The following is a 12,792-nucleotide window of genomic DNA, read 5'->3' as shown; positions in this document are numbered from 1 at the left end:
ATTTCCAGTCGCTAGGACAATGGTTTTTAGGACAACAGCAGTTGCAGCTGTATATGTTGGAATCTCAGCTAAGAGGTAGGTGTTTTACCTATTGCATGCCTCTTTCATTTTCAGATTGCTACTTCTAATCCTGAGTAGTCAGTAGAGGCCACTGGTGCCACCGCGCACACCAATCTACTCGCTGCTCCCCACACTGCAGGACCCTCTCCTCCAAGGTGAGAAGAAAAGTTGAGAACCTCAGACCAGTCCCATGGTGGGACACCAGCCCATTGCAAGGTTCCCTATTAAGAAGCACTTCTCCTTTTGCCTTTCAACATTTAGGCATGCTACACCCTTACAACAACAGAAGTCATTTTAAGAATAAAAAGTGTGAATCTATTGCTATGAAAAAGAACAGGAGACAGAAGCAGCTTAACTAGTTTCCTTTTTCTTTTTTTTTTTTTTTTTTATAAAAAGTAAGGTGCTTTTCACTGTCAACCAGCACAGCTCTCACAGGAGCTAAAGTTTTTATACCTAAGAACAGTGATTAATACCAATGATTAGTACTGGCAACAGATTGCAACTCTCCATGACAAAATCCAAGACAGTTCTTACTTCAGGGAAGTTATTTTTATAAACACATTCTTGCAAAATAACTTCATATTGTGGAATCAGTCCTTCATGGGACTTGAGCCTACTACTTGATGAGAGAAAGTGTTAAAGTATCTGGGTGCCTATGACAGGTAGCATGATGAAAGAACAGTTTCTATTTTCACCAGCTTTAAAATAATTGTTCACCCAGCACTGGTGCAACAATTTGGTTCTTTACATAAATAAGCATTTGGACATCCTACCCACGTGAAGGGATTTGTGGATGTAGGCTTGGCTCACAAAAAACTGCTGTGCTAAGGCTTAGTGAAACACTGCAATACTGTTTTGACGAGGATTTTTTCCAAAGCCCAGGCCTGTGCTTTTTTAACCTCCCCTTCCATCTGAAAAGGAGGCTGGGATTTTGTGCATTAATTTTTCTGAGGAGAAGCAATGTGTGACAACTAATCTCAGAAATACCAGCTCTGGCACGTGTTAAAGGAGATGAAAGTATAGGGGAAATAAATGAGTAGTAAGGCGGAAACCTTACTGCTCTAAGTACCAAATTATGTAGTCAGGGATAAAATCCTGTCCCTTATGAAATTAAAGCAAGATACTTGCTAAATCACATATGAATGTCACTGTCAATACTGTGACCAACAGATTATTTTGCAGATGCTTTTGCAGAAAATAACATAGCTGCTCTTGGGAATATACACAGCATCTCTGGAAAGAATTAATATAAACAGAAATCTTGAATACTGTTTAGAGGGACTAAATCCCTTTGAAGTATCTTTACTGTTTGAGTTCTCCATGACTACTGATTAATAAAGGTAAGCAGTTATTTCCTTCTACATAAATATATATTCCTCTACTTTTTGCAAACTATCAGACATGTACAATTACCATTAATTTTGGAAATACTTTGCAGGCCTGTCTGCAATTTATCTCCCATGACAGTTACTTCTGTAGAAGAAGAGAGCTATTAGGTCGTGACTAAAACATGTAGCAGAGATAAGGAGAAGGTACAAAAGGCACTTGTGTTCACAATGCAGTGTCAAATATTCAGAACTTCTTGCAGGCAGTTCTAAAATTCTTCATATTTTGCGATTGTCAGTGATTTTGGATGACAGTTCAAACAATGCATCCAAATTTTTGCCTACCAAAAGGTATTCCTCTTGTTTGTTTTTTAATTTAAATATTAATATCCATGCTGTCAGTTCTGAAATGATGAAGATGGATTAGCAGCTTGTCCAAAATATCAGCCAGGCCTTGTAGTAAACACTTTCAAGAGGCACAATGTCGGCAGAAAGCTTCTGAAAGTCCACGAGTAAAATGTCAATTAAAGGTTTAAAAGACTTGTATGTTTGCACAGATTAACATTCACTTGTCCTCTCATGTGCAAGAAATTGATCATGTTCATTTGCATTTTCAGGTTCATCCACTTCTTCCACAGGGTTCTTTTCTTGCAACCCACTATTTTCTGAACAAGAATCGTCATCTCCATCTCTACGATGACCTTCAAGACTGTGTCTGATGCCATAAGCAAAGTAAATGAGGAAGCCTTCCAATAGGAAAAAAAAAGTTAAAGGGTTTCAGGCAAGTAGTACATTAAAAAGTAGTTCTTACTCTCTGGCTGAACATATTTCCCAAGACAAGTTTCTTCTTCAGGTGTCTGAATCAGAGCTCATGCTTCAGGTCTTCCCTGTTTCTATGGAAATTCCAGTGCACCATTTTTGCATAATTAAATGCTCTAAAAGGTCATGGAAATTACTATCTCTAATTTATGTCTAGATGAAATTAAAAGAATTTTCCATATCTTAAAGAATGACTGATATAGTGGGAAGAAACCTGTTACAAACTGGTTTCTGCACAATTTTAGCTATACTTATTAGGAAAAAAAATTGTGGCTTATTGGAATATAGTATGGCTTGGATTCTTCCTGTTACCTCAGAACTGTACTGACAATTTTGACTGTATATAAATACTGCTTCTGAAGCATGCTCTTGCTTTGATCAGAATTATTAGCTGATTTTAATAAAACAAAGATTTTTATTTTAAAATATTTAAAGGAAGATAATAAAATATTCTAAGATGGAATTCATGAGTCCTAATGTAAGAGGTGACTGAAATGAACAGAAGTACCTACCAAGTGCCATCCAGAAGCTAAATCTGATCCAAGTGTCTCCACTTAATTGTACCATCAAGTAAATATTAACGAGGATACTGAATGATGGCAAAAATGGCAATAGTGGAACCTAAAAGGAAATATTTAATATGTTTGTATTAAATATAATTTCTTGCATGTCACACTTCAGTTATACAACACAAACTAGAGGTGACACATCTAATCACTAAAAAAGGATTGAAACTTCTTTTTTAATTGGAATATAGCAAAATTTTCTTTTTCACTGGGTTTAACCACCAGTTTCTACATTTCTTAAACTTTAAAAATACATTATGTTTAATATATATATTCACTAAAGCTGTGTAGAAAAGCTCTCCAATTTGTGCTGAATATATACTAATGAATTCCTGTATCTACAGCTGAAAAATACATGTTTATATATATCCCTTCTTTCTGAAATGTCCCCCCAACTCCACCAGATTCCTTCACTATACTTCATTATTTCCATTAATTACTCCATTAAATAACGGATCTTAGAACATATGTGAAAGCTCAGAATGAAAGGATTATACTCTGGGAAGTACAAACTGTATTGTGGTCCAAAAGCACTGCACACAATACAGACAAGTGATTGTACACTAATCAGTTTTGGAATCATTATCTAGTTTCTAAGTGCTTAAATAGAGGTCTAAACTTACTTGGATCTCAGCAATGTGCACTTTGAGAATGTGCCTAAAGAAATACCTAGATCAGTGCTGTCAGATCCACTAGAGTTGTAGAAGCAGCTGTTCACACCAATGTCAGTTGAATAGCCATTTACTGCAGCCATGCTCGTATGCATGTCACACATTCAATCTGCGGGCAATAAATCCCTTTCTCTAGTCCTGAGATGATCTGAAATGGACTGCACATGCTGATGATACAGCCATGACCATCCACTACTCCCACCTTCACCAAAAAAACTGCAATAGTAGCAGGGCATAATGAAAGACTGCCTGAAAAAGGACCATCTCTCTCTCTGCCCTTCTCCCACTCGTTAGGATCCAGTCAAACCTCTCGTTAGAGAATAACATAAAGAGTATGTTATTCACCATAAAGGCCACTTTCTGCTGGTTCTGAGGCTGCCTTTGGATGAGGAGAATGGTAACTACGAAGGATGCCACCAACACAGCAAGAAGGCCAATACTCCAGGGCTCCAAGTTAGCAATGAAATGAATCCCGTATGTAGTGAGGACACTCAAGCCACAAACCAAGCAAGCTGTGTGAAAAACAAAATGATGGAAATAGGATAGAGTTCACTTAATCTCTGCATTGAAGAAGTGACTTTTAAGAAGAATGATAGCTGGTCTTCGGTATGAAATGTTATCATGAAAATGTTTGATTAAAGGAAAATACACTACACTGCAGGTTAGATCCATCAAGAAGTATAAAAGCATTCTGCAGAATGACACATTAATTATGACTAAAAGAAGGTACGTTATCACTGGATTTTTAATTTTGCTTTAATATAATGCCATTATTTATGTTAATGCATTTTATGAGTTTGGACAGCTGAATACTTACCTAAGAGACCCACTAAAAAGTTAACAGTAGTTGCAGTCTGCTTGGTAGGTAAACTGGTTGGATTCATCAGGGTCTGAAGACTGAAGTGATTCTCTTGTAACATATTTATCTGTGATTCACTAACTGCAGATTCCCTTTCAGATGCTGCCAAAGCTGCTTTTTCTGGAGAATATTTTGGTTGCTCATAGGTTAAACTCGGTTGGTACCTACGCATAAAACAAACAGGATAATAAAAAAATTAAGCTTACTTTGGGATTTGAAGCAATATGACTCTAGGAATGTATTTATTTACTCAATTCTTTGCAGTAGAGATTTAGAGTTTCCCAACTTATAGCTGAACTGAAGTAATAATATTATTAGTCACTATCATATATAAACAAACTATGGCAACTCACTTTTTTGCTGGGTTTGTTTGGGGATTTTGGGGGCAGTTTTTTAAGCTATGTGAATGCACCAATAGGTCATACAAATGACCAGTCTCATACAAAAAGAAGTAACAGGGTCTGATGGTCAGTGACAGGGAAAGGATAGGGGAGCTTCCTTCTCACCTGCTTCCAGTACTGTAAGAGGCCTATTACTCTAAGAGTTTACTGTACTGTAAGAGGCCATAAACTAAATTTTTACATCTGCTTTGTTAGAATGTAAATGTATTTTTAAAAATACATATGTAAATAAGTCACAATGGGAAAAAATATTGTTCTTTTTTAAAGTGTAAATTATTACAACAATGAATTTGAGCTGAATTTAAGCTGTTACACTTTTCAAAGTTCATTATTTAGCCTTAAGGAATAAAGACTGACTTTTTAAGTTAAAAAAAGCAATACATTGTAAAGTGAGCTGTAGCTCTCAATATATAAATATTATTCCATAGCTTTACAAGCAGAACAGACACCAGAGTTTTACTGACAAGTATTTATAATCTCTCTCATTGAGAGATAATATTTGCACTCTCTTCTAGGGCTACCACCTCTTGAAACACTTTCCTGGTCTTATGTTTCTGACTAATCACAGAACCACAAAATCACAGAATCGTCTAGGTTGGAAAAGACCTTGAAGATCATCTAGTCCAACCATTAACATAACATTAACAGTTTCCAACTACACCACTAGGGTAATACAAAGCAATTATTTGAACTTGTTTGTTTTATGAACTACCTAGAATATCTACACCTTTCACATGTAGTCCCCACCATGTAATAGGCCTGATGTACAGCATAAATTGTCTTCATATCAAAATATCTTTCATTGAATTTTATACACAATCTTGCATCTAGTACCTTTGGGACAAACACTTGGACCAATACATCTTCTGGAAAATAAAAGGTGTCTAGATTCCACATGAAGCTTTGACTTGGCTAACTGCTATATTAATATGATGATGCATCATGGTTATCTTTGATGGGTCACTGCTTCTTAGTAATTATTTATATGCATACAGCTAATTTTAAGCATTTAGCTATCTAGCAAAAAACATATCCTGTAAATGTCACTTCTGTTTATATACTGACCAACACAAAATAAACCACAGTAGAATACAAAGGATGTTTTTGACTTACCTAAGAATGAGGACACAGGTTGCCACAAGTGAATAAGCAAGAAGTGTACCAATAGACATCATGTCCACTAAAGCCTTTAGATCAAACAGAAATGCCATTATAGCTAAAAAAAGAAAATAAAATAAAATGCAAAATTTGTATGAGGCTGTCACAGAATCATAGACTCATTTAGGTTGGATAAGACCTTTAAGATCATTGAGTCCAACCATAAGTGATAAGATTAAGACCTATTAAGAGCTGAGATTTTAAAATCTATCCACAGGGCAAATTTACATTGTTTTACTGACAGCAATATGAATGAAATCATTATAATCCTTAATAACACATTTTTGAAGTCATCGCCAACATTCCCAATCCTAATTCCCTACAGTTGGGAGTCGCACTTGTATAGATATGCGCTAATGAGCCATACAGTCATGCCGCATAATCAAGCGATTTGTATTGGACTTATTTGGACATAGGTATTTGCATGCATGGCTTGTTGAATTTGGGCCATATTAAGAATACATTTGTATAGAATAAGGTTCAGATCCTGCAACAGAATCTCACCAAAGCTGAAAGGATGGATCCCACTGCAAAACTGGGGAAAAATGATCTGACCCATTAAGTCACCGGTATGTTAAATTTCTGCTGAGCTGAGAAAGAGGTCTATGTAAAGAGGACTTTCAGGAGTTGTCTTGAATAAAATAATTTTTTTAATTGATTATCTTAGTAAAAAAAAGTGGCCTTTAGGAAAGGCCAGTAAAATTCCGCAGAATTCATATTCTTAATATTTAGAGGCAGAGGCAGAAATTATTCTGAGAGTACTGATAGCAATCTTTGTGTTTATAAAAGCTAATGACACATTCTTTTGTAGATTCTGGAATGTCTTTTTTGTCTATGCAGTTTGCACACAGACACACATAGCTCAAAGAAATTAGCACAAGCCATCACTAAATGAAAGGCTAGTGCTAACTGATTTGAAATATATACAGTCAAAGAATCTCTTAAAATATTTGTATTTTATGAACATTATTGAGATAAAGAAAGAATCTAAAAATACTTAATCTTTTGAATCATCAATAATCTCAACATCAAAATAAACTATTAAACATAACCCTTATACACTGTCTGTATATGCTCATACAATTTTTTCTATATTCAGAAATACTTAATATATAATATTTACATTATGTGTTTATTAATGTATTTGTAGAGAGGTGTATAACTGCACAAACACACAAACACACATTCCCCTGGTATTTGATCCTGAAGGAGAAAGCAAAATGTGATTTGCTGAAAACAAGATGCTGAGTCTTCTTTTCCAATGAAGGAAGAAATACCATCCTGTTTTCTTTAATGATTGTGGATGTTCCTAAATCCAAGAAGTAATTTCTGAATACCTCATTGCTTTGCATTGTCAAAAGAGCACATGGTAAGCAAAGCTGAGGAAGAACAGAACCTACTATAACCTCATGTACTATAGCTATATTTAATTTTCAGTCCTAGCTTTGAAAAGGTACTTTGTAGCCCAGAATATTCTTTTATATTAGAACCAAAGTGATAAATGCCTGTAAGTTTCTGACTAAGAGAAAAAAAGATACAGTATTGCTTTTCCACCTCTCCTAATTCTATTCCAAGAAATAACAGCAGATCAATTTACGGTGAAACCTTGGACCGACACCAAACCACTTTGCTATGTGCAGAGTTTCACAATCACGATTACCACCTGTGAAAAGGTAAGTCACAGTAATAGCATGTGACAATTGCTTCAGTTGTAGTCTTGGCCTCATAACTTTAATCAAGGGCTCAAACATCTAATCTCCTTAACATTTCTTAAAGCTATGAAACTACCCATGCTATGAATGAACAGAAAAATCAGATAATATGTTATTGCATACATCTGTAACTATTCTGGCAAAACTATTTATGACCACAAGTTACCAAATATGCGTCTTTTTAAAAACAGAAGAAATTACACCTTCTCCAGCAGCAGATGAAGCTGTCTTCAGGTGAGTTGTTGACACACCAAAGTCCCCAAACTGTCTAAAAGCAGTCCAAATGATGGGGGCTGCACAGCTATAGTCAGGGTTGTATAACTATATCATTTTATCAGCTTGGTAATAGGATTTTCTTTCTCCTCATAATTACTGTGATTTCAGATAATGTTAATTTCATCTCACATAACTGCATTTCCAAATTATTATAGGGGAATATGTCAATATTATACATTCAAATAGTATAAAGTCAAAACAATAAAAGAAATTCTAAGCAATTTATTTGTACTCTGAACAAAGAAAAGGGAACTGATAATAATGATTCATGTATAAACTATCCAGACAATGACTGTGCTTTCCCACATTACTGCCAAGTACATGGTGTGAGCAGTTCCAGCCTTGTGGTATGTGAAGGTGACCCTGACTATAAATAATATTTTAGTCTCAGTTCTGAACCTCTTATCTGGTATTAATTTTAGCCAGGGTTGCTAACTGTTATAAGGTGCATATTTCATATTTGAATTACTTTTAAGACTTATTTGTTTGTCTTTGAGTTAAATACTTAGAGATCTTCCAGTTTTCCTGAGTAATTAGACATCCCACTGAAATGGCAATGAAATTTGGGCACAGCTACATGTACCTCTGCAACAAGTATGGACAAAAGTGAAACAGTTGTACATTAAGAATTTATTTTTGCGAATCATTAAAAGTTGGCAACAGCTCCCAAAATGCTGTTTTGCTAAAATACATGTGGGCAGGTATGTGCATACATGTATATGCATACACACGTAACTCCCCAACACACACACACACACACACAGTGCCCTCAACCAATTTGGTAAGCCTATACAAAAACAGAATAATTTTCTTTAGAAGAAAATTTTAAAATATTTGTATTTTACACAAAAGTTGATCCTGCTGCAAATGTATAAATTTTTTTCTCATGTCTCATAATAAAAACTGACAGTTATTTCCCCCGGTTATAGATGTGATAAATATACAGGTGCACATCAAGAAACCCTGTAAGCAGAACATCAGTCTAAGGGACCCAGATTAAGTGACAAGCTTATTCACTGTACAAGAGGCCAATATTAAAAAAAAAATAAAATTTAAATCATTTTGATTTCTGTGACATTAAGACATCACCACCACCATGATTGGCATGATCTGAAGTTCAACCCTTTGATTACTCAGTAATTTTATTCCCATTGTACATGCAAGGGAAGTTAACAAACAGCCCTTTTCAAAAATATAGTACCATGCACGTGCATAGAGTGTTTACATCTCAGTTTTAAGTAACACGGGCTTTGAGAGCTTACCAGAGATGACCCCTGCTGTCAAGGTGGCAGAAACTGGTGCCTGCCTCTTACTCACTTTGGCAAGAAAACTAAAGAGTAAACCATCGCGTGCCATGGCAAACAGAATTCGGGGCAAAGGGAACATAGAGCCGAGAAGACTAGAACAGAAAAATGTATAGTTCAAATACAGGTTATTAAAAGCACAGTGCTTTACTGGTAAACCCAACTACACAAAAAGAAAGCTTGGAAGAGTTAATGGGTTTAGGTATATAGTTTTGGTTTAGGCTCTCTGTTGCTGCTCTTGGTTTTTCGTTTTGTTCACTGATGTTCTTGGTTTTGGGTTGTTGTTTATTTTGAACCTAGGCTTTGAAAGCACTTGAGCTTAACCAACAAGTACAAAACCTGTAGTCGAGAAAAGTTTTTCTGGTAGCCTACTTTACCTGGCATCAAGCAGATTGGATCATTTCAGTCCAAAGCAAATCAAAGCTGCACAACAGTGGTTTATTTTCATATATGCAACGTGTTTAGCAGTGCACCTTTCTTTACAAGGATCAACTCTTAGTCTCACCTGCTACTGCACCAGACGATAGAGTAGCAACTAGTGGGGTCTTCGTTTTGGAACTGATTTGAGCTAGACATTTGAAAAGCAACCCATCCTTCGCCATAGCATAGATTACACGTGGCATTGGGAAAATGGATCCAAGAAGACTGAGTAAAAAGCAAACACATGCAACATGGCAAACACAGTTCATGCAGAGTTGTATCATGGACAAGATAAACAATGTTAATTAATGGCATGTATAGAAACATAATTGATGATTGTAAGACAAAACCAGAAAGCCCCATAGTCCAAGATACTACAGATCAGACACAAATAGAAATTTCTTTTTCCCTGCAAAGTTGATTGCTTGCTTTTTTTTTTTTTTTTTTTTTCATCAGAGAGAATTCAGATTATCAAAGTAACTCTTGCCATCACTGTAGTTCTTGGGTATTAGTGGACCAGAAACATGTTCCAGGTGACACTAACTATGCAATTAAGCTTTAGTATTCCTGGAGAAAGTCTGTCAGTCAGCAGCAGCAAATCAATAAGCATTAGCAGCATTTCTTACACTCTACATTTCCATGTGAGGCTGCTGATTAACAGTAATTCAAAGTAAGCATCATATGGTTATACTTGGGCACATTATTTCTTTTGAATAAAGCACCTCTAGCCAAGCTTCATTAAGATTGTTTCTTTTTTTTTTTTAAAGAAATAAAGCTAATTAATTTAGATTTGTTATTAGCAGAACACAGAAAGGTTTTAGACTGTTGATAACTCAAAGCTCTTTTTAAACATACTTCTTAAATTAGGTGGTTTCTTTCCCTCAAAGCAAAATAATTGTAATCAAGAAAACCATAAAACGTTGAAAAAAGGCAAAATCATAGCGAGTATAACCTCTGCAGCAAGCACACTAGTTTTTAACCAGATGAATGGTTGCCTTTCTTACTTTAGAAATCAACTATATCACTTACAGAAGGCACAGCTTTTACATGCCACAGATGCAAAGTACCTCCAGTAATGCTTATGAGACACAAATGTTACGGTTAGACACATGAGAGAAGTTTCACTGCACATGAACTGACTTTGATGTATGAATGTCCCTTCCAAAAAAGAATGTTTCCTGAATCAGGGTGACAATTGATTTTTCAGATAAGGATACTGTTAAAATCCACTGCCAATTTTTTTGCTGTTGTGGCTTTTTAAAATGTATTTATCCTACCCCTCTAAGTACATTCATATAAATAACAGAAATATTAACAAACATCTTTACCCTGAGGAAACAAGTTCACAACTAACATAATAAGAGGTAACTATATGGACCAAAAGCAATGAACCCCACTTTTTTTCTTACTTACACCTCTAAAATGAAGAATATGAAATACAATTTTCTTTATCTTGTTCTAAACTGGCATCAGGCAACAGACTGAAAGATGAACCTCTCTATATGAGTAAATATAATTCTTCACAATACACTGGAAAAAGAGACCAACAGTTCAAATTTCTGAAAAAGCATTTTACTGCCTGAGTTCATTTAGTTTTCCAGTATTAATTTCTTTTATCTAGTTCCTGCTTATATATCACTTTTACTATTTATCAATATAGAGGAAAAATTCAACAAAACCCTCCAAACTGAGGAGACCATGACAACTAGAGAGAAAATAACTATAATCCCAGAATGAACTGTGTAACTATGACATTCTTTGGTCAGCCCTATAATTCTTTTAATGTCATCCTGGAACTAATTCCCTTTTCTGAACCCCTCCTACATCAAAATATTACTTTCCTTTAAACCATTGTCCACAGTCAGCACGCTCATCTTCTTCAGGCTAGTGCTTACAGGGTTATCTTAAACTGCTGTTAGCCTAAGGGCTTCACAAAGCAAGTGCTTTTCCTTTGTGTAAAGGCAGCCAGTACTCTTACCACTGAAGCTCACTTAAATGATTCCTTACCTACATAAGCTCAGGCAGAAGATTGTCATCGGCATTTTTCTATCTCTAAATTCAAGTACCAAAGCAATTTTCTATTCTATGAAAGTGTTTATACTGCATTACAATTGGTGTGTAATATATATGAACACATACTAATATAACTCATGCCCTCCCTGATCTTTTTAATCAAAATAACACATTAAGGTTACATCCACAGTTTCACAAAGCAGAATAAATTACAATATTTTCACAGCTATAATCTACATCTCAAATACCCACACAGAAACCACAGGAAGGGATGATGTCAGAAGACAGACTGGCTACTTGAGGAAAACAGAGACAGGCAACGAAGATGAGGAGTGGAGCTTAGTTAATCATCTCTTCAATTTTGCCTGCAAATACACAGAGCCCATAAAGCTGCTGAGTCATTGGGAGTGGACAGCAAGAAAGGACAAAATGGGTGAGGTTTATTTTATCAGTTAATGAAGATAACTTGCAGGTCATATGTCTGAAAATACATATTTTAATAAAAAACCTTTTGGGTAATAAGCCAAAGAGGTGGAGTCCGATAACAGTACAGCTCAAAAGAAGAACTTAAATTAATGCACCTACTGTGATCGAGACCTGCTTAAGTCCAAAACATGCTATAATTCTTATTGCTAATTCTTTGTGTGAACTGAGCCTTCAAAATGAACGCATGAACATATATTTAAATGTCATATATTATCCATAATTTTTCCTAATAAAATCAATATTTCAATGTCTTTACCTTGTAGACAAAGCACAGAGGGATCCCACAGCTACAACATATTTCGCAGGACCCCATCCAACATATTCAAATGCTACTGGTAGAGGACTTTTCTCATCTAGTAGGTAGTATGGCATCATAAGTGTCAGTGCAGCTGAAACCCCAAAATAGGCCATGAAGCAGACAAGCAAGGACACCACAATTCCTATGGGTATGGCTTTCTGAGGATTCTTGACCTCTTCTCCTGAAAAAAAGAAAAAAGTGCCCCACAAAGAATTCTTATTCATTTCCATCTTCAGCTTTAAAAGATAACATCAAAGACAAATACTTTGTTACTCTAAGCCATGGGAATCATATTTGTAATAGAAGTTTTAAAAATCTGTGTAAAATAATCTTAGTGACGCAGAACAAAAGTCAGTATTTTGTTGACAGAAATAACATTAAAAATAGAGGTAAACTAAAGGACATAAAATACATTCTATATTTA

General features: G+C 35.4%; 1 protein-coding gene across 1 annotated transcript in view; it reads right to left on the bottom strand.

Annotated features, from left to right (window-relative positions):
* Nucleotides 1-437: 437 nt before the first annotated feature.
* Nucleotides 438-12,792, bottom strand: part of SLC7A2 (solute carrier family 7 member 2) — a 54,603-nt gene continuing 42,248 nt past the window's right edge. Inside the window, exons 6-12 of the mRNA XM_026847114.1 lie at nt 12,327-12,549; nt 9,110-9,246; nt 5,815-5,917; nt 4,259-4,464; nt 3,787-3,953; nt 2,717-2,825; nt 438-2,131 (exon numbers count right to left, since the gene is read on the bottom strand). Of these exons, the coding sequence (XP_026702915.1) occupies nt 1,944-2,131; nt 2,717-2,825; nt 3,787-3,953; nt 4,259-4,464; nt 5,815-5,917; nt 9,110-9,246; nt 12,327-12,549 (1,133 nt within the window). The 3' untranslated portion in view covers nt 438-1,943. The remainder of the gene's footprint in view (nt 2,132-2,716; nt 2,826-3,786; nt 3,954-4,258; nt 4,465-5,814; nt 5,918-9,109; nt 9,247-12,326; nt 12,550-12,792) is intronic.

This window comes from Athene cunicularia (assembly GCF_003259725.1).
Source record: "Athene cunicularia isolate RWA chromosome 4 unlocalized genomic scaffold, athCun1 chr4_part1, whole genome shotgun sequence".
Classification (NCBI taxonomy): Eukaryota; Metazoa; Chordata; class Aves; order Strigiformes; family Strigidae; genus Athene; species Athene cunicularia.
The sequence above is the reverse complement of the archived record's forward strand: the minus strand, read 5'-3'. Positions and strand labels throughout refer to the sequence as shown.